At 52.6% G+C, this 27,140-nt stretch overlaps 1 protein-coding gene across 1 annotated transcript in view; it reads right to left on the reverse strand.

Moving 5' to 3' along the window:
* The window catches only part of camkmt (calmodulin-lysine N-methyltransferase), a 108,405-nt gene that overhangs the window by 20,702 nt on the left and 60,563 nt on the right, over positions 1 to 27,140 (reverse strand). The window contains exons 4-8 of the mRNA XM_036546826.1: positions 12,191 to 12,251; positions 9,817 to 9,871; positions 7,484 to 7,547; positions 2,610 to 2,676; positions 580 to 654 (exon numbers count right to left, since the gene is read on the reverse strand). Of these exons, the coding sequence (XP_036402719.1) occupies positions 580 to 654; positions 2,610 to 2,676; positions 7,484 to 7,547; positions 9,817 to 9,871; positions 12,191 to 12,251 (322 nt within the window). The remainder of the gene's footprint in view (positions 1 to 579; positions 655 to 2,609; positions 2,677 to 7,483; positions 7,548 to 9,816; positions 9,872 to 12,190; positions 12,252 to 27,140) is intronic.

A 27,140-nucleotide genomic window follows, 5' to 3' on the forward strand; every position in this document is an offset into this window, starting at 1 on the left:
AGAGACAAATGGGCAGAAGAAAGAGGAAACCAATCACGCGCACATTAACAGAAATACACCCCAGAGAGAGCGGCAGAGAGACAGAGAGAAACAAGAAAAATAAAAGGACAAGAGGAGGGTAAAAAAAATAAGGGGGGGAGGGAAAAAAGCGCATGGGCACCTCGATCAGTAGTGAGATCTATGTTAAGAAGCCGGCTAATTGAGATGTTTGTGTTGCTACACTAGTTTTCTCCCCAGTTCTCTCCCTCTCTCCTCACTGAGCCATAATTATTTGCAATTTGCCTAAGTCATCCATTTGCTGGGACGTGAAGCATGAAAAAGAGGCAATTTCAGAAAAATGGAAATGCCTCTCAAAGTCAGCCTGGGGGAAATAATGTGGTACAAGTTACTGTCTGACGAAGGGCCATCTGATAACTGTCACAGGCAGGGGAATATTAATGCGCCGGCGACGGGCTGGGTGAGGTGGCTTTGTTCGGCCCCCGTTTGTCACGGCGCCGCGCGGGTCGCCGGGCCGGGCCGGTCCCCCCCGCCGGCGGGTCACGGGTCGCGGGTCGGGCCGTCGGCCACGCGTGTACCTACCAGTCGGCACACATCACAATGTCGAAGTGTCCTTCCAGCGCCGTGACGTCCGCCTCGTCGTCCCATCTCACAACGCTGTGGGGGGGCAGGATTGGGGGTGGGGGGGTGGCGGGGGGAGGAGAGGAGAGTGCAGGGGATGGGGGGAAAGGGGGGTGGGGGGTTGGAATCAGAGGAAGAGAGGAAAGAGAGACAATTAGATACGCTCTTATCTCCTTCTCTCCTGCTTTCTCTCCTTCCCTCTCCCTCTTTCATCTGTGTGCGCACAGAGACAATTAAGCGCAGCCTCCCTGCCTTTCTTCGCCTCGTCCCTCCTCCTCCTCTCGCTCCCCGGCTCCCTTCGGTTCGCACGTGCCGTCCCCTCTGAAGGCTGCCGGGCGGCTGTGGCCGTCCGAGATAGAGCGGCCAGTGCCTCGGTAAGCCCCGCGCCGTTCGCAGGAGATCGGCTTCAGACGCGGGGCGATGAAACGAGGCTCCCCGCGTCTCCTCCCGTAGGGGAGCCCGGGCTCAGATCTCAGGGAGAAATTCATCTCTGCTATGATAGCGCTTAATATGGCGGAAGCAACAGGTCTGGCTCTCATATCGACGGGGTGCAGTCGCCGGCCGGGAGCAAGACAAGGCGGCTGTCCGGCGGTACCAGATCCCTCCCTTTCTTGGCACGCTTACGAGCCACGCTAAAATGGGATGTTCAGCGGGCACTGGGACGAGGTCGTGCTGTGTACAGCGGTCTGAAATAACTGAGAAACACCCCCGCTCCCACCCCCCGAGCAAAGAGCCTTTAATGCACTGAGCACCACCAGCAGCGCCCAACCTTTCAGCCCGGTGCAAACGCCATTGACAGACAAGGGTCAGCGTCTCGGGGGGAGCCTCTCTCCCGCGTGTGGCATGAGTGACCACCCTGTCGCAGACACGCCCCACTCCTCGCAAACCCCCCACCCACCCCCCCCACGGAGCCGCCCCGAGCCTGTTCTCTAGCGAGCCTCTGTCACTTAAACACTTGACTTCTTATCCTTAAAAGGGACCATATTCCAGACAGCCAAATCTGATTATTAATTAGTCATTATTAACACTCAGTAAACAAAAATTATGTCTTGTGGAAACACAATCTCTTCTCCTGGCAGGGGGCCCGAATCTATTATTCAGTGACTTGCGGAAAAGAAATCCCCCTCATCCAATCGCGCGCGACCTTCACCCTCTCAAACCGCGCTTTCTGACAGGAAGCCTAATCTGTAAAGAAAACAATCAAAGAAATGCAGCCTAATTATACGTTTACTTTTTCAATTTATCATCATAGTGTAAATACATGAGGAGGAGGGAGGCGGAGGAGTGAGAGAGTGAGTGCATGCGTGTGTATGTGTATGTGTATGGGGGGAGGTAACAGCTAGTCAGATTGTTCAGCGCTAGAATTACTTTTCGAGACAATTAATCTTATTTTCGGTCCTCGTCACTGTCACGGCACCTGCGGTGACTTCGGCAAACGCGCTAGGTGAAGCCGTCTGCTTTTTGCCGTCGTTTCTGGGCGAGGGCCTTCCGTCGGAGTACGGCGCTCCGCCTGGCTAACGTGGCCGTGCGTCGGCTCCAGCGCTCGGCTTGACCCTGCGATGCGCGGTCGCCGTGGCGAGCAGGGGCACTGGCCCTGAACATTCCTTATAACAGCACTCCTTGTCACAATCCCACCAGCACACATGCCACCTCATCCAGCAAAAATGCTTAGGAGGCAACAGAGGGGCTGCAACAATCACAGCAAAACAAATAATACCTGCTTTAAATGGATGTGGCCATAACCTGTGTGGTCCCCACTTCCTACATACCTTGCCGACCTGCCAACAAATCACTGGGTCCTTGAAGCTAACAATATTCAACTTAATGGTATTATCAAAATATTTATTCTGTCAGTGAAGTGCCTCTGCTTATCAGTTATAATGCTGGGTGAATCCTCGGTCATGGTCATTTCATGAAGACAGGAGCAGCAGTGTACTTGGATACAGGCGTGACACCTCCTGACAGGAAGTGATGTAATAATGGGCACTGACCAGCTTGACACGGCGGCGGACCCGAAGACTCCGGCGCGCCTGTTCCTCTCGATGACACTGCGGACATCTGGCACCGTGTTAAAGGCAAACTGGCATGAAGCAAACTGCTGCTCGTGACACCCAAGAACAGCACAGCACAGCACAGCACAGCACAGAACAGCACAGAACAGCACAGAACAGCACAGCACAGCACAGAACAGCACAGCACAGCACAGCACAGCACAGAACAGAACAGAACAGCACAGCACAGCACAGCACAGCACAGCACAGCACAGAACAGCACAGCACAGCACAGAACAGCACAGCACAGCACAGCAAAGCACAGCAAAGCACAGCACTGCACAGCACAGAACAGCACAGCACAGCACAGAACAGCAAAGCACAGCAAAGCACAGCACAGAACAGAACAGAACAGCACAGCACAGCAAAGCACAGCACAGCACAGCACAGCACAGCACAGAACAGCACAGCACAGCACAGCACAGCAAAGCACAGCAAAGCAAAGCACTGCACAGCACAGAACAGCACAGCACAGCACAGAACAGCAAAGCACAGCAAAGCACAGCAAAGCACAGCACAGCAAAGCACAGCAAAGCACAGCACAGCAAAGCACAGCAAAGCACAGAGCAGAAGAGACCAGAATAGGACAGGACAGAACAGGACAGAACAGTACAAGAGAGACACCAAAAGCACCACCACAGTGCACAACGTTAAAGCTCGCAAAATACCGTCGCGCAGTGCCTTAGCTTCGTTTTAAGTCACCCTTTGGCCAAGATCTGATTCCTGCAACACCTATTATCACAAGCTTTGTGCTGACAGACATCTGCACAAACATCATAATAAAAAACTGTTACACAACAGTTATATTTGCTGCGGTTTGAAGGGCCTTCTCTCTCTCTCTCTCTCTCTCTCGCTCCCTCTCTTCACACCTTCCTTTGAACATCACCCACAGATTACCAGAGAGAGGGATAAAAAACAAGTCATGCAAAGCAACACAGGGAAAGAAAAAAAAATCGATAAGAAGGCTTTTAACCTATAGCGAACGCTTGAGAGAAGGAACCCGTAATGATACCTTGTGGGATTGATGTCAACTTTTCTATTAATAGACTGCTCTGCAGTTTTAGGGTAATTTAATTAGGATTTTCTCCAGCAAAGACCCGTGGCAAATCCAATCTATACCGGGGGAAGCGTGAGCGAGGAGCCAGGCCTGCTGGCTAGAGAGGGATCCAATCCCCAGATCAAAGGGCGGCCAGCCTCCTGCTCTGAGACCCCCCCCCCCCCCCCCCCCCGCAGCAAAGTGTGTCGCCGTGGCAGGATCATCGGCGAAGGAGGAGAAAGGGCTTACCCTGTAATCTCATCAGTGCCACCCAACTAGGGGAGAGGTCGGCACAAATGGCTTTAGGGTGTCACAAAGGCGGCGGCCGGCGAGACAGAACAGCGGCAGTCGCGGGCGCGGCCAGCGGGCGTGGCCAGCGGGAACACGGCGTCTGGCGCTGCACGCGTCACGGCGGCGCGGTCTTACCGCGCGGTCAAGATACGGTCACGAACAGGCGGACAGATAACGGATGGCTACATGGAAATGCGGGAGAGTCCGGCGGGCCTGGAGGTGGCTTGTAAGTGCGCTAGACAAACCAAGAGAGACAGACACAAACACCCACGCACATGCAAACATGCGCACTCGGTAATATTTCCACATTGAGAGGTCAGCTGAAGCGTTGACATTCATCTGTGTGTGTGTGTGTGTGTGTGTGTGTGTGTGTGTGTGCGCGCGCACGCTACTGAGGCAGAGAATATGCTCCCTTCATGTTTTCCCTGGGAGAAAAGAAATGACATTCATCAATCAGGCTTAATGGGGACATTTCAATTGATTTTCAGCTTGAAATTCAAGGTCAAGTGAAGAACAGGAGCTACTTTCAGCGATGCTAAAGTATATTACAGGAACGCGGCAATCAGGAGCTTAACAGGCACTGTTCACACCAGCTGTGACTCCTCTGCCGGCCATCATGCCCCCTAGCGGTGAGGCACCGCTACTGTGGGAGCTGCTCAGTCACTGAAAGAGTGGGAGTGAATGGGGGGGGGACGACAATGAGCTACCTATTGTAACCGTAGACAAAAAAAATGTATATTTATAGTATCAATTATTTTTCAAAATGCACTCACCCAAATTTATTCACAAAGCCCATTCAGCCTTCATTTTAGTTCCTTGTTTTGTTTTATTCGACTGTGTAGAGAGTTCATAACGCACTGATAACAGATACAGAGATGATTTCAGACATAGAGTAGAAGGCCATCATTCAAAAGTGTGAGGTGACATGTCAGAGTTACAAGCTATGAATAGTTATTGGAGGTGGCACATAACAGAGGACAGTAATTTGAAGAGTCGGGGGGGGGGGGGGCGGGGGGGGACAGATGTAGAGCAGCAATCCAGCCTCATGGAATCTCTTACTTAAAGCATTGGGGGTGGGGAGGTGGGTCAACCGCATCTGTGTTCTCCAGGGTCTGATAGGGGAAAGGAGGAGAGAATGGGACAGTCATTGCAGTGTCTCATCTTCGACTCTCCCCACATAAACTACATGAGAGGGGTTCAGAACCACACGACGCCACAATCTGTGTTTGAAACCACCCTGCTTAATGTCACCGCTCCAACGGCATGTCACACAGAACAAGCCCCGCTCTCTGCTCACGTATCCTTTTTTAACTCGTCCATGTTTGGAATTCAGGACTTGTATACAGACGTTTGGACTGTTTACTTAGATTTTCACACCATTTGCTCTTTCTCGCAACAAATTATTATCCATCTTTTTACATCTATGAATGCTTTTCCTCTCATTCACGGCTGATTTTTCTCTCACCCTTATCAAATAATGCTATCGCGCCCTGTTATGTTACCGACTTCAAAAAAAAACTTCTCACGGACAAAGCGAGTCAATTAGTTCTATGGCGGACATCCATTTGCGGTGTTTTCCTCACTATATTGAAGGAAATGACTGAAACAAACTGTGAATGTATCCCTTTTGGTGCATAAAAGTCATTATCTACCCACTCCTTTCCCTCCATTTTATTTCTGTCTTTTAAACAAATCCAGTCAATGCCGAACTGTGTACATTTTTTTGTCAAGGACTCTGCCACGCCATTGTTCCAGCCACTCTAATACTCAATGCAGTTTCATTGTGCGGGCTGGCTTTTTCCGAGGAATGCGTGCTACGATTCGTGGCATCTTTCTCAAAAATCTGCGTATCTGTTTTCCTGCCTTTGTGACCACGGCGTAGTCAGTTTTTTTTTTCCCCCCCCCGATTCGTGATTATTGTCACGTTTAATAAAGGCGGGAGGAGACGATCGGAGCCGTTCACTGCGTCGCAGTGCTGGGCCATCTGTTTAAGCCTCCGTCTCTTTGCTCCACGGCGGGGAAAATATACGGGGAAAACAGGCAAAGAACGAAAAAAAGTTTTGAAAAAAGCTGCCTGGCTCATACATGGCACACCAGCGATGACCCTCTGCTGCTCGGGCTAATGAATATTTATCACGGTGGGCTTCATGGTTGCTTTGGCAGTGGGAGACAAATTGGCCAGACTGGAGGTCGCTATGGTCATTATGGGATGTCAGGCCTTTTGGCAAAAGTGCGGGTTGATCGGTGTTTCTTTTGAAAGGAATTTGTAACAAAGCAGATGTCACGGTGAGGATGGTGATCATGCAGGAATGGCACACTGGCAGTGACATTGATTGCAAAGGAATCCCACTGAGCCCTGAGAAATCAGGCATTAATGTGTCTTAATTAATCTGAGTGAATACTTTAATAATCCTTAAAAATATTACAGCATGTAACATGTTACTCCTGTGGCCTCAACTGTCATTTCCCGTTGCCCGTCTCCTACCACCATTTATAAGTTTACTTCTTCTCGTGTCTGCAAAGGAGGGCGGAGCAATTTCACTATGAGCGCAATCATTTTAACTCCTTATCTGACTTCATTAAATTAACCAGATTCTATTCAAGTCCTCAAACAGAAGTCTTCAATATGTTGGCTGAACTTGACTGCTAATGAGGGTTTAGGTCCCTGTATAAACGCATGTAAAGTTCACATTTGGAACATGCTCATTGGCGGGAAGGAGGTATGTTATAAAAGGGAAAGTTTGGAGCGGGGATTACCTCTAAAGCAAGGCAGAGTGCTCTGATTATTCAGAGAGTTTCTGCCATTTGAGAGCTATTCTCAGCACCGAGACGTTTTACGAACATGGCCCCGGGTCAGACACCATTACTCGTGCTGTGTGTCACTGCTTCTTAAAAAAAAAGGTTTTATACTTCTTTAAAAGGCGACTGCGGCGTGTGTGTGTGAGAGTATGTGTGTCCGTCTGTGTGCGTGCGCATGTCTGTACGTATGTGCGTGCGTAAGCGCAATCTTGTGAACGCCTATACATCAGATGAATGCTGTATTCTCTGAACATCCCCTGCAGTTGGGAGGACGGGGTTCAGATGTGAAGCGTGGTCGGAGCTCGCAGGGTGTGTGAAGGTGAGACACAGGGGAGGACACGCCGGGCCTCCCCAACCCCCCTGACCCCCCTGCGCCCCCGACGACAGGCAGGCTCTCACAGCTCGAGTGAGCGTCTCTTCATTAACTCAACAGATGAAAGTCGGCACCTCTCCGCCGCCCGGGTTTATCAGCGGCTATCAGAAGCCGGCTGACGCACAAAGGGAGACTGTAATAAGCCCACACTTCAGCGCTCGCTATTAGCCGGTGCCCTGAGCCCATGCATGCACGCACACCCGCACACACGCACACATGCACAAACACGCACACACGCGCTCCCTGTGAAGGTGGTAATGGCACGCAGTCGCAAGGCTCTCAGCTCATTTCACTTTGAATCACAAACAAGGATACTCTGAATGGCCTTCTCATTCCCATCTGATAGCAGGACTTCCTTTACGTCAGCAGAAACAGCCAGCTGAGGAGAGAGAGAGACAAAGGGAGGGAGAAAATGAATGAAAGAAAAAAAAAAAACAACAACAGGCCACCATCGGCCTTACCCCTCAGGACTCCCTGTGACCCTCCCACCCGTGTATTGTGTGTATTAGCGCATGCGCGAACACACGCACGCGCACACACACACACGCACGCGCGCGCACATACTCATACATTATTGCACCTTCTCCTTTCCATGCCCAGGCCTGGACAAGCAGCTCTCTTTCCCTCTCTGTCTCCCTCTCTCTCTCTCTCTCCCTCCATCTTCCCTTTTTCCCCTCCTTTTCTCCTCCTCCTCCTTCTCCCTTTTTTCATTTTATGTCTGCATTATTTTAATCATTCAATCAAATCAGTCAATACTTTTATCATTCCATTTGCGAGGAGCCTCTATCTTGCTATCATTCTGTTCAGTAATTGCATTGTGACAGGGGATGATGGCGAGCAGAGAGCCTTTCATTTGTGGGGTTGTGTTTATCTGGCTGAGCCATCACACGCCGCTGTCACTCTGTTCTCGGCTCGCTCGGTCTGCCTGCCTGATGCCCTTCATATAACTTTGTGCGGCAGACGAGGCGCTTTGTGCAGCTCCTTGTCTTTTTTTTTCCCCTCTCTCTCCCTCTCTCATTCTCTCTCTCTCTCTCTTCCCTGTCTTTTCTCTCTCTTTCCCCTTTTTCTCCCTCTCTTGTGAGTGCATGTGTGTATGCGTGTGCGTGTGTACGCCCTGACACGCTCTCGCTTGGGGCCCGCTCGGCATTGTGCGCGGCTCTATAGCACCGCGACAAGTTTGTCAAACGCCAGTCAAGGCCCGCACAATGTGCTTTTATTCACAAGGACATGGAAGAAAAAATACGGAGCAGAGAGAAGAGGTGCTCTCCTGCCACACACAATAATGGCTGCCGGTGCGAGGAAGTGAGGCTGGAGGAGGGAGAGTGGGAGAGGGGGAGAGAGGGGGAGAGAGAGAGAGAGGGAGAGAGGGAGGGAGAGAGAGAGAGAGGGAGAGAGAGAGGGATATAGAGAGAGGGAGAGGTGGGCCTGGAAGTCTGGACTTGTCTAAAGAATTTCATTAGAGGCACAATCCCACTGACAGTGATGTCACAGCAAACAGACAAACTGTGGACTGAGGCCAGGGGCCTGGTATTCCCTGTGCCTGGTGCCCCTCTCATTCTGCCTGCCTCAGTGCTATCATTTTTTTTTTTTGCGTGGTCAAAATCTGCAATTGTACATCACTCATTTTAAAATGGTCTAATATCAATGATGACCATTCATATATTTTAATACAAAAGAATATATAAGAACATAAGAAAGTATAAGAAAAGTTTGTCCACTACCATGCAGTGAGCATTAGCTGGAAGCAATGTTACAGTGTTAGTGAGGCGGGCCTTATGCACAGGCAGTCCACAGAAGATAATTCTCCTAAAGCTCTTTCAGGTCACACATTTTGTAATTTGAAACACATTAAGAACGATGCAGTCCAGTTTAGAAGAACTGTATCAGCTTGGTTGTTATAGCCGTGCTTTACTGGTGTTGTTGTAACAGCAGTCTCTTCTGGTAGGTGACTCTGTGCTGTGTGACCTGGGATCTGTGGGCGCTTTTTCCCCACTGTGTTTCCTGCTCTCTCTCTCTCTCTCTCTCTCTCTCTCTGGGCGGGACAGACAGTGACCCTGCCTCTCCAGCGCCAGCTGCTCGGACGGGTGACGGTCCGGTGGGCAGCGGCAGGCCAACCGAAGCGGAATCGAGCTCTGCGCTGGCAACCGTGCCAGGATAAAACTCCCCCGGGGGCCACAGGTCAGAGCAAGACACGGGTAGGGGGAGAGAGGGGGAGAGAGAGAGAGAGAGAGAGGGAGAGAGCTATAGAGAGAGGGAGAGAGAGAGAAGAGGTTTCCACCAGCGGCCTGCAATGTCACAACATGGGATATTGACTCTGAGAAGATAAAGTGGCGTCTGGTCTTCTGAAGACACCCGGCGGATCGATGACGCGCGAAAGGCTGTCGATCTGGAGGGGGCTCTTAAGACCTCTGCTAACAATCCTCAACCTTTCACTGCCAGAGTCCTGCTCAGGGCTTTCTACACCCCCCCCCCCACCCCGCCTCACGTCCCCAACACCACAATCACACCTTGTGCAATTACACCGTGACTGTGTGTCTGTGTGTGCGTGAGTGAATTCCCGTGTATTTTTTTGCTCGGCTGCAGGCAGAAATATCTCATCTTTCCCGTGCTTTTTTTATTGGGGGGGGAGGAGGATGAAAGGGACTTACCATGAGCCCTGCGAGACAAGTCATGCCCCCGCCTAGCTCACACACAGTGGCACCCCTGGAGAGACATGGAAGAAGGGCAGAGGTATCAGTAGAAAGTGGGGGGGCAGGGGGTGGGGGGCGGAGCCGGAGGAAACGTAAATGACATTATCTCTGATTGCTTAGATATACAACGCAGGGCTAAATTCTACGTTGCACGCCGAACAATAGCGAGATTTCATTCACTTAGGTGAAGGGGGGAAAAAAATTGTGAAGAACTAGTGCCCTGCTGTTCCGTCACAACAATAACTTTAATTAACTGTTGATATCGTGGTCACAGTGGGGGAGTCCATTGATTTGAATGCTATTCCAGTGAACCCATTGATTTCCTCCATCCCTCCCTCCCCCCCCCCGCCTCTCTCGCTCTGTCTCCCAGTCTCAGCTGTGCTGACTTTGGAGTCAGTGTCTTTGGAAACGTGAGTGACACTGTAGCTTTCTGCTGGCAGAGACAGGGGTCTGTGGGACACACAGACACCCACCATTTATTTGACTACACGGACCTCGAATGTAGGGTTGACTGTATATGTAATAAAAGACAAGGGCACTAACAGACAGACAGACACACACACACACACACATACACACACACACGTGTGTACACACACGCACAGCACACACACAAACATACATACACACACACTGTCACATTCAATCACACTGGCATACACACAAATGTCACAAGGCCATGGTGCAGTTGCCTAATAGCGATGCTTTTCCACTGGTTTATCAATATCAGTTTCCTACCAGAGGCAAAGGGAGAAAGAGAAAAAAGAGAGAGAGTAAGAGAGAGAGAGAGAGAGAGAGATGGGGAGAACAGCACAACACGCAAAGAAAAAAAAACAGAAACAGAAAACACAGAGAAAGAAACTGAATTCTCACAATGCCTTTTAATAAGCAAATTTGTATTCTTTTTTTTTTTTAGCTGGCCTGGTCTTTAACAGTCTACTTGGTTACTGTGGAGACCCAACCATAATAGATGCATCATCTCCATCTGTGTGTCAGGCCCCACTCGCTCTCTCTCTTTCCCTCTCAGTGATTACTGATGCCAAGACTGCTATTCTTTTCCCTTTCTTTTGATATGTAACCTTCCACAACTGAGTGAAAAACTAAATCCACAATGAAGCCAGCAATTGTTGTAAAAAGAGCAATTAAAAATTAATGTGCACAAAGCCACTCGTATAAGCATCACTTAGGACAAAGGCCTAGTGACAGGTAGCTATTTGGCTGTACAGTCGGCAAGGGGGAAGAAAAGAGAAAACTTGAGCGATATGCTGAGAAGCTCCGAGCCTCTCTGTAAATTGGCTTGTTTTCTCTTTTATTTCTCGTCTCTCTTTGTGAGAGGCTGATAACGGGCCCAGGAGACAGGGAGAGGGTGACATCACACCGTCAGCCCCATGTGGCACACAGTGTTCCCGGAACCTCGTACTGCAGGTCGCCTGGCCCAGAATGCGAGCGCACACGTATGAACACGTACGCGCATGCACACGCCTGTCTTTTTACAAGCGCAAACATATGCTCGAACACACGCATTCAAAATGCATTCAGGTGGACGCACATATGTACATGGACACACAGAGACACATCCAAGTGTGCACACACATGCAGATACATTCAAAACACATGGACGTATGAGTATGGAGACATGCGCACTGGCATACATGCCCATACACACACACACACACACACACACACACACACACACACACACACACACATACACACACAGACATGCACACACACATGCACACACACACACACACACAGACATGCACACAAACATGCACACACACATACACACACACACACACAGACACACACACACACACACACACAGACATACACAGACACAAATGCACAGACACGTGCACACACACACACACACACACACACACACACACACACACACACACACACACGCACACACACAAAAGCACAGACACACGCGCACACACACACACACACACACACACACACACACACACACACTAAAGCACAGGCCCCCAGGGCCGGAAACCTGTGTCCCGTTCCCATTCAGCTGATCTTCCTGAACGAGTGGCCCACCTGACCTTCAGCATCAAAAGCTGATCGATAACTCTTTTCTCCCGCGCTCCTGCCTCTCGAATATAAAAACAGGAAATCAAAGAGTCGTGTACCGCCTTGAGTGGAAATCAAAAGTCCCGGACGCCTTTCACACCAGCGAGGACCCCGCGAGCTGGCGCTGCACAATTCCTGACCGCGGGCGGGAGAGGGGGGCAGGGACAGGGGCAGGGGGGGGGGGGGGGGGGTTCGGATGTGGAGGAGGGGCTAGGGTGTGATGATTTGGGGGTGTGACACTCACCTGAACATGTGACGCCTCTTTAGGCAGTAGTGAGCCATCACCTCCTCTGAGGGCCAGACACCTGGATGCACAAAGGGAAAGCAGAGACAAAGAGAGGGGAAAAGAGAGAGAGAGAGAGGGAGAGAAAGAAAGAAGAGTGCATACGGTGAGTCGGCGAAACAGGACCCGTGCCACTGCAAGCTACCCTGCTCGCTCTCATAAAGACGGTTTGTGAGGGTTCACAAAGGCAGAAAGACTTAAGAAAGACACACGAAAACATCCTCAACCCGAGCGAGGGAGAGACGAATTTCACTGCCAATCAATATTTTACACCCCCCCTACATTGAGCCCAATTCCAGAGAGAGGCGCACTCCCAAAAAACAAGCAAACAAAAGCCATCACTTCGGTTGGTTGCACTCACTCTTTTTTACAACTAGCACAGTCCTCAATTTAGGGCTGCTCTTAAGAAGAAGCTGGAAGCCCTGATTTCACCAAAACCGCCTGACACGGAAGGAAGATGGAAATGCACAGGGAAGTGGATAACCCTGTATAGTGCATTGACCTTATACCAGTGTAATAAAACTGTAATTACTGTACAATCAGTGATCAAATGTGTAACAGCACATCGGTACAAGACAACCACGTGGTAACTAATGGGTGGCAGCTATTGGGTTTGTATAAAGGAAAGTAGATACTGTCCGGATGTTACGCAACGACATAACCGTCTCTCCGCCGCAATTCAGCGGCTGACGACGCAACGCTGCTGTAGCGTTGCTCTAACGTTGCCATAGCGCGGCCCTAATATCAATATCATAGATGAGACGGAGACGGCCACCGCCTCGCATTCCAGACTGCCCTTCACCTGGACAGGGAGGGGGGAAAAAAACATAATAATAATAATAAAACCTCTTTTCTTTCTGTTCTTTCCGCCGCCGTTGCCCTTGGTTTCAGCCACCGGGCTGGGGGGGGGGGGGGGGGGGGGGGGGGGGAGAGGAGAGGAAAGCGACAGAAATGACACCTTGCGTTCTTATACACCTCCGCAGAGCTCCGGAGTGTATCTCGCTCTCCCCTGCCCACACACCAATCGCTTTTTGTCTACTTAGACTTGTAAGCGGCGCAGCGGAAAAGTGGGGATCCAGTGCGTGCAATCCCGGGGAGCGATTATCACGGGGAGCAGGCGGGCCGGCTTATCACCCACTGTCAGTCCTGCTCCTTCTGTTCTGGTAATAAAGTGCCGTAATGCCGCTATTGTTTCCCACACGCATCCTGGCAATGGAAGAAATAAGCACTCGTTTCAATAAACTTCTGCCACGGCGCCGGCTTTGATGGGGGGGGGAAGGCGCTCGGCTGTGTGTTTGTGCGTGCGTGTGTGTATGTGTGTGTGTGTGTGTGTGTGTGTGTGTATGTGTGTTTGTGCGTGCGTGTGTGTGTGTGTGCGTGTGCGTGTGTGTGTGTGTATGTGTGTGCGTGTGTGTGTGTGTGTGCGTGTGCGTGTGCGAGTGAGAGGACATGTGTGTGCTCTTATGCTTATGCACATGTACGTGAGTATCCGTGCGCGTATTTCTACCTGAATCTGTGCATGTAGAAGTTCCTGCATTCAGCAGACGTGTGTAACTATGCATGTTTTGCGTCCCTCGTCCGTGTGCGTACGACCGTCTTCACGTACGTGCGCAGGCGTGTTCTCTCCCGGCGTACCCGTGTGCAGAGCTGCGTGGCCGTGTGTACGCGTGTGCTCCTGCCGTTTTTCATCCTCCCTGCCGGAGGAGCTGAAGTAAGAATCAGAGCGGAGAGGCGAATGCGGCAGTCGATATAATAAGCGGCTTACAGCCCGGCTTCCACAGCCTCTCAGCGCCCGATAGAAGCACCCGGCTCTCTCGGCCCCCCGACTCCGGCAACGCGAGATTAGCTCCGGCAAGAAGGATTTAATAATGCTTATTGATAAAACGTCAAAATATTCCTTTCTCATTAAAAACATAATGCTAGGCTGTTATCCGCAAACGCGCCGGCACCTATGCTTCCTCTCCGTCCGCGCGGGGGGCAGGGAGGGAGGGACAGGGAAGAAGGTGATGTTTAAATTAACACAGCCTCTGCGATGCCGTCTGGGGGTAGATGGAGGGACGGGTGGCTCAAGAAACAGGTGTGCTTTTACGTTTTGGAGACGTGCTCAATTCTCCCCTGTGTGAACCTGTGGGCCAGTGCGCACACGAGGCGACAGACAGCACGCTTCGGAAGGGTGCATCGTGTCTCCAGTGTCTGTACGCTCATGAGGCGCACAGAGGCCCCACACAGGGTGATCCCAAATTTCTAGAGCGGTCGAAACGGGGCGGGACACACACCGATGGTGCATGGTCAGGGGAGAGATGACACAGCTGAGGAGGGGGAGAGGTGGGGGTGCGGTGACAGCCGTCCACCACAGGGAGGGGAGGCGCTTTTCACTTCGGAGGGGAGGAGAGGGGTGGGGTGGGGAGGGGAGGAGAGGGGAGGGGCGGGGCGGGGAGGAGAGGGGAGGGGCGGGGAGGGGACGTCGGAAAGGGACAGGGCTCGGGGGCGAGATGCACTCCAGGAAATTAGGGGATCATCAAGCGATCCTCGATTGCTCCCTTTCTGCGGATAATGAAATCATTTCTCACCTTCAATCACCAGATGAGAGAAAAGGCGGGAGCCGATTTCTCCGTCCCACACGTTTGCATCCTAATCCCACTCCCATTTACTCACAGAATTAAACTGCCAACGACGAGAGAAGAATTAAACGACCCCAGCATACGGGGACATATTCTACATGATGTTCCGGGGGGCGATGCATTACTGAATTACGGGAATTAGAGGTTAGCTCGGACTCGCGAAAAGCGCCAACTTGGCCCCGGGCCGCGGGTGATGAGGGGCCGCAGGACCGCGGCCTCCTCCCTCCAGAGCTGTCAATCTGAAGCAGAACACACTCAAACAGGACGGAGCGCAGAGAACATGATGACATTCTCCAGCCATCTACACGGAGGGTAATTGCTTCAGAACAGCAGCTGGCCCGATCAGGGGAAAGGACTTTCGAACGATCCGTTCTGTGGAGCGTAGAAGGCCCATCTACGTATGCACTCACACCAGGGCGTCCCTGCAGAAACATTAAGTGAGATGTCCGCCAATCCCCACCCGAAGGTCGGAGTGGTAACGGCCAATGCAAACAGGATGTGGCTGACAAGCACGGCACAGCACAGCACAGCACAGGACTGTATTCTTACTGTTATTGTTAAGTACACAGAGCTATGTCTATGGCCTGGCAGTGTATCCCACTGTGAGGGCAGGGGGCAGAGTCAGGACTGCAGGAGGTGCTGGGGGTCTCTGACTCAGCTCTACGGTGCTGTACCTCTCCACACCTGCAGGGGGAGCAGTGGGTTCGCCATACTGTAGGCAGCTGCCACCGATGCTGAACCCCTGACCTTGTGACCTCATGAACTCTTACAAGTGCAGCGACGGGTTAATCCACGGCAGACACTAATCGGAGGAGGAGGGCCGAGCCGTGGCACACTGGTTCTGTCTTAGCCGAGTTCGGCTGCACGCTCATCGTCCTTTATTCGGAAGGGGGTGCGCTGGTATTCAGACGGAAATACGTCCTTATGGGTCGGATGTCCACGCAGATGACTGGCGTGGAACTAAACAGAGCTATGGAAACCGTTGGAATGACATGAAAACCAATTGTGACTCATTACGACTGACCCGGACCCCCGTCCCCCCACCCTGCGACCACCGAGCGAGTGAGACATCCGTCCGCCGGGCGCCGCGCTGCGGGACCGGAGTGCGGTGTGGCACGGGGCGGGGCCCGCCTCCATCCAGCCGGCCTGCCCAGGCTTCCTCTGGATGATCTCCACATTAACGGAGGAGTCAGATAATTCTTAAGCCTCCTCTATTTCAGATCCAATAACGGATAAGAGCGCATTTCGGCATGATCAACTGCCAATCTGTCCTCTCATACCGCTAGTTTGCTCTCTCTCCGGATTACTGGGAGTACTTGGGGGCGGGGAATCACACGCAACCCGGGGGATGACACGGGAGGGTTCTCATCCAATGGTGGGCACGGCACCGTTCCCCCTTCCAAGTGCCTTTGGGACACAGAGAAATGCAGCACGGAGAAGGTTCTGATCCAGCCTGGTTCTGCCCCCCATGGCTAAAACAGAGGAACCAGGAAAGGGCCGTGTCTCGATCCAAATGAGTACCGCCTACCAACGGGTCAGAGGTCACATACAAAGAGACACATGTTGGGGTCATGCCACGGATCCCTGAGATCTGCACAACAGGGCCCAGAATCTCACACAACTCTAAACCAAATGCACGAGAAAGCACAAACTACTCAGGAAAAAGAGGCCTAAAAAGAATTTCTGTGCCAAAGACTTTTTGTGCACAAATTCCAAAATATCTAAATTTTGATTTGGTCAAAAATCTATTATATTGTCACTTGTCACATAAGCTGCCTTCACCTTTTGTGTTCATCGTCATCAAAACCCTCAAGGATAATGAGACAATACATTACGATACAGCATTAGCCAAGGCACTTATCCGTTATGTAAAGGTAATACCAAGGTACAAAATAAGCTTTCATAAAGGATTACTGTTGTTACACATGTCACCCCTTCAATCATGGATCTCACATCAGGCCACACACACATGCGTGCACAAATACACACACACACACACACACACACACATATGCGTGTGCGCACACACACACACACACACACACACACACACACACAAGCACACCCACACAGGCACTAAAATGGCCACAAACGCACACACACTCCCATTGACCTAAAGCCTAAAAAAACTTGCCACACTTTGAGCTGAAGACCTCGCCTTAACACCCCTCCTCTCACCCCCATCCCCCCTCTTCTAAAACCTGGCGCACCTTACTGCACACACAAGTACATGTGCGCGTGTGTGAGCGCGTTTTCACCAGCCCCCCCCCCCCCCCCCCCCCCCCCCCCCCCCCTTTTTTTTTTTTTTAAGAAACGCCGTGCTGGCCACAGATAACGCCGCAGTCCCCCTTCGGTAAACAACTTTTTGGATTAGGGGCTGGTGGGCAGGATAATGAGGAGGCTATCTGCGGCGGGCGGCCGCATTGTCGCCGCTCTCAGAGACCGCATGGAATCTTTACACTGCTATTTATCCCCAGCTCTGATAGCTTACTTATCTGCCTTCAAATGCCAAGCTGGAGGAATCTCATCAGGCGACAGGGCAGCTGCGCGCTGACGGGCAGCTAATAGATATATCAGAGCTCGGGGTAGATGCTGAGCCGAGACAGACGCGAGGGTGCTGCATTCATTGATTGATTAGCATAGGGAGAATGGCTTTCCCTTTGACAACCCAAGATTACGGTTCAGCCAGAGCTTAAATTGCTTACTCCTCTTCTATCAGGCTTTCAAATTACAGCCCTGTCACCTGGATTCTGTCTATTTGGGGAATGTTAATGTACATAAACAATTAAGGAAGAAAAAGAGAGAGAGTGGGGACAGAGAGAGGGAGATGGGAGAGGCAGTTGGGGGGGGGGGGGGGTTGAGAAGTGAGTGGGCTATTGTCAGAAGTGATTTTGGTGGGGAGCAGGGGAAGGGGGGTAGGAGGGGGGTAGAGGGAGAGAGGGAGCAAGGGGGGTGGGAGGTGGGGGGGGGTTAGGCGCAGCCCGTTCCCTCGTTAAAACAAAATGGCTTCCCCCTCGCGTCAGTCTGTCGCCGTTCTTTCATCATTTCGGTGGAAAATTAATGATGTTAATTTGCGGCAGTAATTACGGTAGGGGAACTTCGGGAGGTGGCAGGTTAACACCCCGCCAGAAGAAAAAAGAAAAAAAGAGGGGGAGAGAAAGAGCTTGACAGCTCAGTGGAGACATGACCGCAAAACTGGGTCCCCTTTATATGAGGCGCACCTTACAGGACGGCTAAACCAGGTCTCTTATAAACAAGGTGTACCTTACTGGAAAACAAAACCAGGTCCCCTTTACATGAAATGTACAGGACTGGACTCCTAAACCAGGTCCCCTTTAAATGAGGTGTACAGTACAGAATATCTGAACAGGGTCCCCTTTAGATGAGAAGCAGCACACAAGACCCCTACACCAGCTCTCCTTTATATGAGGTTCATCATAAACCACCACTAAACCTCGTCCCCCCTTCTGTCAGGTGGATGGGGGCACAAGAAGCACCTTCCACTCCTGCCTGCTCACCCTTGTGCGACGCAGCATCATGGGGTTACACATAATACATATGCACGCCTTCACTCACCTGCTGCCATTCTCATCCCACACACCTACTGCACCTGTCTCTGTCACACAAATGAGATCCACACCTGTTATACTGATCACACACACACACACGCACACGCGCACACACACACACACACACACACACACACACACGCGCACACACACACACGCACATACACACACACACACACACACACACAAAATGTAGGCCTACACTGTACAGCAGTGCTGGTGGGATACAGGGCTCGGTGCAGCAGTGCTGGTCTGATACAGGGCTCTGTACAGCAGTGCTGGTGGGATACAGGGCTCTGTACAGCAGTGCTGGTGGGATACAGGGCTCTGTGCAGCAGTGCTGGTCTGATACAGGGCTCTGTACAGCAGTGCTGGTGGGATACAGGGCTCTGTGCAGCAGTGCTGGTCTGATACAGGGCTCTGAACAGCAGTGCTGGTGGGATACAGGGCTCTGTACAGCAGTGCTGGTGGGATACAGGGCTCTTTACAGCAGTGCTGGTCTGATACAGGGTTCGGTGCAGCAGTGCTGGTGGGATACAGGGCTCTGTACAGCAGTGCTGGTGGGATACAGGGCTCTTTACAGCAGTGCTGGTCTGATACAGGGCTCGGTGCAGCAGTGCTGGTCTGATACAGGGCTCTGTACAGCAGTGCTGGTGGGATACAGGGCTCTGTACAGCAGTGCTGGTGGGATACAGGGCTCTGTACAGCAGTGCTGGTCTGATACAGGGCTCTGTGCAGCAGTGCTGGTGGGATACAGGGCTCTGTACAGCAGTGCTGGTCTGATACAGGGCTCTGTGCAGCAGTGCTGGTGGGATACAGGGCTCTGTACAGCAGTGCTGGTGGGATACAGGGCTCTGTGCAGCAGTGCTGGTGTGTATGAGAAGGCTGTATGAAGGTAAGAATGTGCTGCAGGCGACAGGCCTGGTATACAGCTGTAGGTGATAGGTGTAGGGGTGATAATGAGAGTGTGTGAACAGCTGCAGTGTTGAGAGGCAGGCAGAATGGTGTGAGTGTGTGTGTGTCAGCATCTTTGTGTAAGTAGGTGTGTGTGTGTGTGCGTGTGCCGGCGTTGGCTAAAAGAACAGCGCTGATAATGCGCGCGGCAGGTGAGAGAAGTGGTGTGTGTGCGCGCTGCAGGTGGGAGCTCTTTAACAAACACCTGGAGGGCACCGCTCTCCTGAGCTCACGGCACTGTTACCACGGCAATGTGCCACCGCTGCACCCCCTCCCTTCTCAAACCTGCAAGCCGGCCCCGGAGGGAGGGGGGCGGGGGGCGGTGTTGGGCTGGGGGGAAACGGGGGCAACATTTGCAGTTCCATATAAATACATAAAGACACGGCCTCCCTATTAGAGGGGACCGCAGTCAACACGGTAGGCCCCAGAGAGTGTGAGAGAGGGAGAAACGCAGAGTGTGAGAGAGGGAGAAACAGAGAGTGTGTCCTCCAATCAGACAGTAATAGCTGCTCATAAACAGCACATCTCAAACACTCCCATCAGAAAAGTCACCCCACCCCCCCAGATCAGTGAAATCAGCAAAATAGGGCCAAAGCAGAAAAACACTCCTGTTTTTAAATTACCTGCACATCGCGGAAGCGCCACGGAGGGGAAATCAAATTCATGAGGGTCTGAATTTGCAGCCCCATCACCCCCCCCCCCCCCCCCCCCCCCCACCCCCACCCCCATTGTATACATTCAGTCGCGGCTGATGGTTAATACATGAGACAACAGCTTTCCAACTCGCAGGGAGGTGTTTGGAAAAGGGGGGGCAAAAATGAGGTGGAAAATTGAAAATCAATGGCAGAGCTTCCTGGAGCTTCCCCGAGAAACGTTTGATTATCGGTTCGACGCTGGGACTACGTCGAGAGAGAGAGAGAGAAGGGGGCGGGAGGTGGCAGCCCAGTGTGCCCCCCCCCCCCCCCCCCCCCATGGAAACAGGGGGTCAGCGGCCGCCCCCGCCCCACACTGCAGGAGAGGCGGCTTTCCCTTTCCTTCCTGCTGGGAGGGCCTCAACACCCCGGAGTGAAGCAGCAGCACTCACCTATACACACAGAGATCACACTGAAGAGCAGGCGTGGCAATCAATCACACAGCCTGTCAATTAATCAATCTACTCTCACTCTGTACATTCTTACAGTGCGCCTTACAATGCACTGCTACCACAGTGACCACGGCCATTACGTTTGGTAATATATAAGTGCAGAGGAACCAGAACAACACACAAACACAAGCGAACGCACCGTTTCTACTCTGCTGCTTGTTTTAACTAACTGCAATGACACACATCGACAGGTCAACTCGCAGCGCCAACTACTGTTCACTAATAATAATGACAGCTGTCATTATTCACCGAATACATAACGACGACCCCCCTTGCAAAAGGTTATCTACAGAAACTCCTGCGGGCACGGCCTGCTAGCCTAGCATTTAGCGTAGGGCCAGCGTCTCCCCAGCTCTGCTCCGTGCGGCCTCTCCTGCGTGTGTGTGTGTGTGTGTGCGCGCGTGTGTGTGTGCAGGCTTAGGGCCAGGGCGGAGGGGAGAGGGGACGCCGATGTGCCAGCTATAATGCCGACGCCGGGGGAGAACAAAGACGGGACAGGGGAAAAACAGGTGTTCCGCGCAGGGCCTTAACGGTAAAACGGCGGATCATCCGCCGAATCCAGGTCAAAGGGAAATCCCTAATTTCACATGATATTCATTCTTACACTGCGGCGCTTAAGCAGGCTTAAGTGGTTCAAGATTTAAAAGCGGCCCCATCTTACGCCGAGTTTCGCAGAATTGCACAATGAAACGCCGCGCGCAGGAACACACACACGCATACGCACATAACAGTGTTTCTCTGTTCTTTTGGGGGCCATCTGGCATTGCTGTGTTTATATAAAAATGATGGGACGCTGAACATGGTACTTTTCATGGTGATAAAGCTGGTAATAATGCAGGCAAGTAATAATGTTGGCTTATAAAGTGCAGTTTTAAATACAGCCCTCTCAGCTCTGATGACAGTAGCTCATTTGACGGCTGGTTGACTGATGTTGTAAAAGTTGCTGTGCGGCGGAACCCGGTATTTTGAATTTTTTTTTTTATTTCCTGTGGGTGAAAAGGTTTTCATCTTTTTGCTGGAATCACCACTGTCCTTATCACCTCCTTATAAGCCAGATTCACTTTGGCTTGGAGACCTCTGAGGAGCTCATTACACAGAGTATGACTGGGACTAAAGGAACTTTATCCACACTGCTGCTTCCCCTCCACATTCCTCGTTCCCTTTCTTTCCCTGTGCTCCCCTCCATATACCTGTTTCCCTCTTTCCTTGTGCTGGCCTCCACATCATTCCTTTCCTCCTTTCCCTCCTTTCCTTCTGCTCCCGTCCACATCACTTGTTCCCTCTCTTTTCTTATTCTCACCTCAACATCCCTCGTTCTTTCGAAGAGAGGGGTTGCGACCGTCCCCTCCGCACCCAAAGGTGAATGGGCCGTGAACCAGACATATGCTGGCTGTTATCTTCAGCCCGGCTCTCCAGCACGGCAAAGGACGCGGTCGTCTCGGCAGCCAAGGCGCGGGGGGGGGGGGGCAGCTGCCTCCTCGGAACGCACCAGCGCCGAGCAACCCGAGAGGCCCCGCAGGCCCTCGCCGGGCGCTCTCATCCTAAATGAAGATGAACTCAGAGACATCCCCGGGGCCCGTTCAGGGGAAATGTTATCAAACCTGAAATGATTTTAGCGCGCCGTTCGGAGAGCGCTCCCCAGAAGCGATGTCAAGCGACGGCTTTTTTTTTTTTCCCGGGGAGAAAAAAAAAGGCGAACCGGAACAGACAGGAAGAAGTTAAAGCTTAGCGGCGCGGGTCAGCCGTGACACAAGGAGTTATCATTTTCCAGCACTCTCCCTGGGGCGAGAAAGGGGACTTTTAATTCAGGTGCAAAGATTAGTACTTCTTTTTTCCTTCTGTCTCTCTCTCCCTCTCTCTCTCTCTCTCTCTCTCCCCCTTTTCTCTATCTCCCTGTCTCTCTCTCTCTACCTCTTTTCACATCTTGATGTCTTTTAAATGTCACTTATTTTACATGAGCTACTTTGCCGAGACACGAATCAACAGCAATCAGAACCATTATCCCCCGGGGTGATCGCGGGTCTAGACGCATTATAACACCTTCTCCGGCTGGTCACTGATTTACCTCGCCGCTTTTCAGGGAATTAAGTGGCATTATGTGGAAACGGTTGTGATCTGAACAGCATGGGTGGAGCGGGTGTTACATTTTCCTCTCAGCCTAAGTGAATTCCCTTCACAACTGCCTAATCAAAGTGAAAGCCCTGGACAAAGCTCAGCCGGACACCAAACGGGCGCCCCTGGGGTACGGAGGCGATTTAGTTCTATCTGTGGCCCCGCTCCCTCCCACCTTCCCCTTCATCCCTCCCTCTCTCTCTCTCTCTCCCGCTCGTTGCTCTCTCTCTCTCCCTCTCTCCCTCTGTTCTGGAGTCTGGAGGAAGTTTAAAGCGAAAGGCAGATAATCCAGTGCAGGTGGCCTCTCGAAAAATAACATCCCTTACATGAAGAGGCTTTTAGCCCGACTCCAGGAGCGCGGCCGGTCTCTGGGAGCCGGGCGTCACCGGCGCGGGAGGGGGTGCGACGGCCGGGGGGGGGGGCAGGCGTGGGCATCGCTGACCCGACACAATCCGCCACTTTCCACCGGGACATTTTGCTTGAGGTTTTTTTTTATTTTCCCCCACAAATTCAAACCTGTGTTTCTTTCCCCTCTTCCCCGCTCTCACGGGACTGCCACTGACACCCCTGATAATTTCCGGGGAGTCCACTCATATGTTTATTGCCTTTGCCCGATGGATATTGTCTCTCTCTCTTTCTGCTCATGTCAAAGGGGAGCAGTAATGACATTTCACCACTAGAGGTCGAGGCTGCCGCAAAAGGGCCGGTGGTCTGCAATCTCAGACAGGCGTCTACCATACACCTTTGATCCCGATCCATACGTCCACCATTGACCTGAGACACATCTGGGTTATTCCGTGGCTCTATGTGACACATAACTTGGGTAACACCCTCCTAGTCACAGACAAACAGACATACAGACGAAAGCCCATAGCTCAGCTTGAGTCTAACAAGCAGCAGATTGATACAGACCGAGATACTGTCCAATATCCTTTATCAAATCCACCTCCTCTCCACGCAGAATGGCGTGTGACACCCCGCGTCATCCTCTCTCCCTCTCTGAGCCGCCGTAACGAGCGTTAGCTCACATATCAGGGCTCACGCGACATATAGGAGCCGTGGCGGCATCCGCGGAGACAGGCGCTAACGGAGTGACGTCGCACGTCAGCGGGAATCTCGTCCCGTCAGGCCCTGTCAGCTCCCCCTTGTCCCGAGGACGCCGCTTCCAGGGTTTATGTGAGGCAGCGGCTTGGATTTCAATTTTCCACTCCGCTCCCCCGCGCCACTAAACACTCCTAATGAAAACAACTGATGGTGATTGGCCCCTCGGGGGCCGGGCTGTCTGAAGTGCCGCTCCCGTGCTGACACGAGCGGTAAATAAGAAAGTGTATCAAGCAAAAGCACTCAAAATACGGGCCGAGTTTTCAGAGATACGCTCCGACGGTCGGATGCGGGGGGTTTCAGACGCTGATTTGTTGGTTTTGAAAGCTCGGGGTCTGGCACGCAGGCATGTTCAGTTGCTGCTTTCTGCTTGGCTGGGTGGGCTTTTGTGTTACTGAGCTCCTCTCCCACACCTGTGGGCACAGTCTGATGGCTGCGTGTCCTCCGCCACGCATGCAACTGTCACCTGACCGTTCCTGGTCTCAGGCGGTTCCTGTCACGCCTGCTTCCACTACCAACCATTACCCCATTTCACAACGGCTTGGTCTATCTGGCATTTACACTCATGAGTATCTTTTCCCCACCTACTGTGGAAGCCCCTCACACTCGTGTGACTTTCTTTGGGCACTCCCTATTCAACTTGACCACTTCCTTGCAGTAACCACACCAACTGAGTGTGGCGCCATCCAAGGTAACAGCCACTCCTGCTCCACCTATAAATCATATATCTGTTGTGGGATTTCGCAGAGTGCTTTATGGTATGTCAGGGAGACTCACTAGCCTGCCCATCAGACAGATATGTAGCATAGGATACTTGCCTCTCAGTCTGGACAGGGCTGCCCTGTTTGAGTTTGGCCTACTACATCTACTACTGGCCTACTACTACAAATCCCATATTCAAGGTAAAAACCCTTGGCTTTGCTTTCCCTTGATGATCTTTCTCAGCAACAGTTCAGTCACAGCGGTCTTTCACTGTCCTTTCTGAGAGGTGACGGCAGCCAATCAGAGTTCGCATAAAATATCCTGTCGTCATGGAGCGCCGAAGGCCAAACATTAACAGCACGACCCTTTACAGACTGACACATGATGTCAGCGAGGCAGGCTAGTGACACACCTCAGCCGCCTTCTTCCTTCTCTCAGGTGGAGCACTTCCTGTGAGTGGGAGTCAGTCCCTACCCCGGTCACGCTCCAATCCACCGCTCTCTGTCGCCTCCTGGAGGACGACGCCAGCAACGACCGCCACAGCAACTACTGCCCTGCACCTGTTGGCTGTTCCCAGCATGCCTGATGACCAGTGAGCCGTCCGGCCCACCGGAGGAAAAAGCGGAAAGAATACTTCAGCCTGCTCGATAAATCAATGGAAGCACTTCGCTGGCTGGGGCCTGGGGCGATGAGCGGATAACCGTAGCTGTAAGGGAGTGACGCAAAGAAACGCATCAGATGCCGATCCATTCAATTGTCATAGGAGCCTTCATGGCACGCGGCGTCGTGTGGGAGGCTCTCCTCCGCCTTTGCAACCCGACCGATTTTGACCGGCGGCCGGCCGCAAAGCGGACATGTTCCAGAGGAGCACGATGGCTGGAGGTTGAGAGGTGAGGGAGACGCCGCGGCCGGCCTCCATTTCCCTGGACTCACGGCCGCCTTCATTTTGTGTTTACGGCGTAATCCGCCGAGGCTACCTGAGTGGCCTTTTCAGAGCGCTGAATGGGATATAAATAGCACTAACAGCGAGGGCATTCCCAGCAGAGTGAATAAATTAACCTATTGGCTGCGTGTCTTTTATGAAACCGTAAAGCGTATCGGGCTCCTTATGAATGCGAAAGGAGACGTCCCTTCACGTGATGACACAACGGAGGACACCGCGCACGCTGCTAATGGGATTCATGCCCCTTCGTGTGTTTGCACCTGCATCCTTCGCGTGACATCGGCGGCAACAGCGACGGCAGCCGCCAATAGCAGCATGGGGGAAAAAAGCCCGTGGAAGATCCTCTGCGGATGAAATGGATTTAACTGCAGGTCTTCCTGTAGAAGCGGCGATAACATCAAGGCTGGGATGAGAGAAACAGGGGCATGCCGTGGGAGGGAGATGCGTGAGCGAAGGAGAGGGTGGCAGGGACAGGAGGAGAGAGAAGGAGAAGAACAGGAGGATGGGAGGAAGGGAGAAGGTGTAAGAAGGGCGGGATGAAGCGACGGTGATGAGACGGGTGGGATGGGGAGAACATTGAGGCAGAGAGGGAACAGAGGGAAGAGGGGGAGAGGGAGAAGAGGAGTAGAGAGAGAGAGAAGGGAAAGAAGGAAAGGGGAGGAGGGGAGAGAGGAAGAAAGCGAGTGAGGAAGAGGGGAGAAAAGGAGAAGGAGTGAGAGGGAGAGATGGAGTGAGCGGGGCGTGTTCAGCTGAGAGGGACATGACAGGCGGGATGGGGAGAACTTTGAGTCGGAGTGGTAAGAGGAGTTAGGGAGGAAGAGAGAGAGGGAGCGAGGGAGAAAGGGAGCGCGGCCTGTGAATGCAGAAATGGCAGCAGGTGAGCGCGCGGCCTTCAGGTGCGCTCACTGTGGCGGTCCCGGCGGCGCATGTGCTCCTTTCAGCCACGCAGCCGGGATGTGTGTTCTCTCCCGCGCAGCCCCCCCCCCCCCACCACCGCCCCCCTCCCAGCCCCGCAACGGCCCCTGGCCCCTCGCTTCTGCGCGCTCAAAACACCGCCAGCGCCAGCCGTGCCCCCAGCAGAGCGCCGATTACAACCCTATTCAGCGCCGGCGCCGGAGGGGAGGGGCGCGTGGAAGGTGTTTGTATCCCGCGGAAACGCCGCGCTAATAGCCCTGTCTACGGATATGCTGATTGTGTGAGCTCCGCCGCCGTGTTGTGTATCTAAGTAAGGTAATTTCCCCCTCGGTCTCTTTTCAGGCGCGCGGGGAGGGACGGCGAGAGGGCGAACGCGCCATTCACGGGGGAAGGTGTGCCGCCCGAGAGCGGGGGGCGGCGGAGGATGCCTACAGATGTGTGAATGGGCGGAGGCGCGCGGAGTTTAACCTCTTCCTCAAAGTCAGCCGATTACCCTCCACCCACAAAGGAACTTTTCAGCAGCCATCTAGAAGCACAATGGAGCTCTCTCTCCCTGCACTCAGCCATTGTGCGCCTTCCATTACAGCCGGGCTGCCTCCGCGGCTATTGTGCCTCCGCGCAGCTCGGCCACCGGTGAACTGTGCGCAAGGGTGCTTTCTTTTTTTTAAAATCTGTGTGTGTCCCACCCTGCGTTCGTGTGTATTCTGATGAATGGGGAGGGTGCGTGTGTGTGTGTGTGCGTGCGCGTGTGTGGGACTGGGCTGCGGTGGTCCGCCGCTGGAGCATGCTGGGAAACTTCCGCTGAGCAGGGCCGAGGCAGTGCTGCTGCAGCGCCCGGGCAATTAAAGTG

The sequence above is a fragment of the Megalops cyprinoides genome, chromosome 15 (assembly GCF_013368585.1).
Source record: "Megalops cyprinoides isolate fMegCyp1 chromosome 15, fMegCyp1.pri, whole genome shotgun sequence".
NCBI lineage: Eukaryota > Metazoa > Chordata > Actinopteri > Elopiformes > Megalopidae > Megalops > Megalops cyprinoides.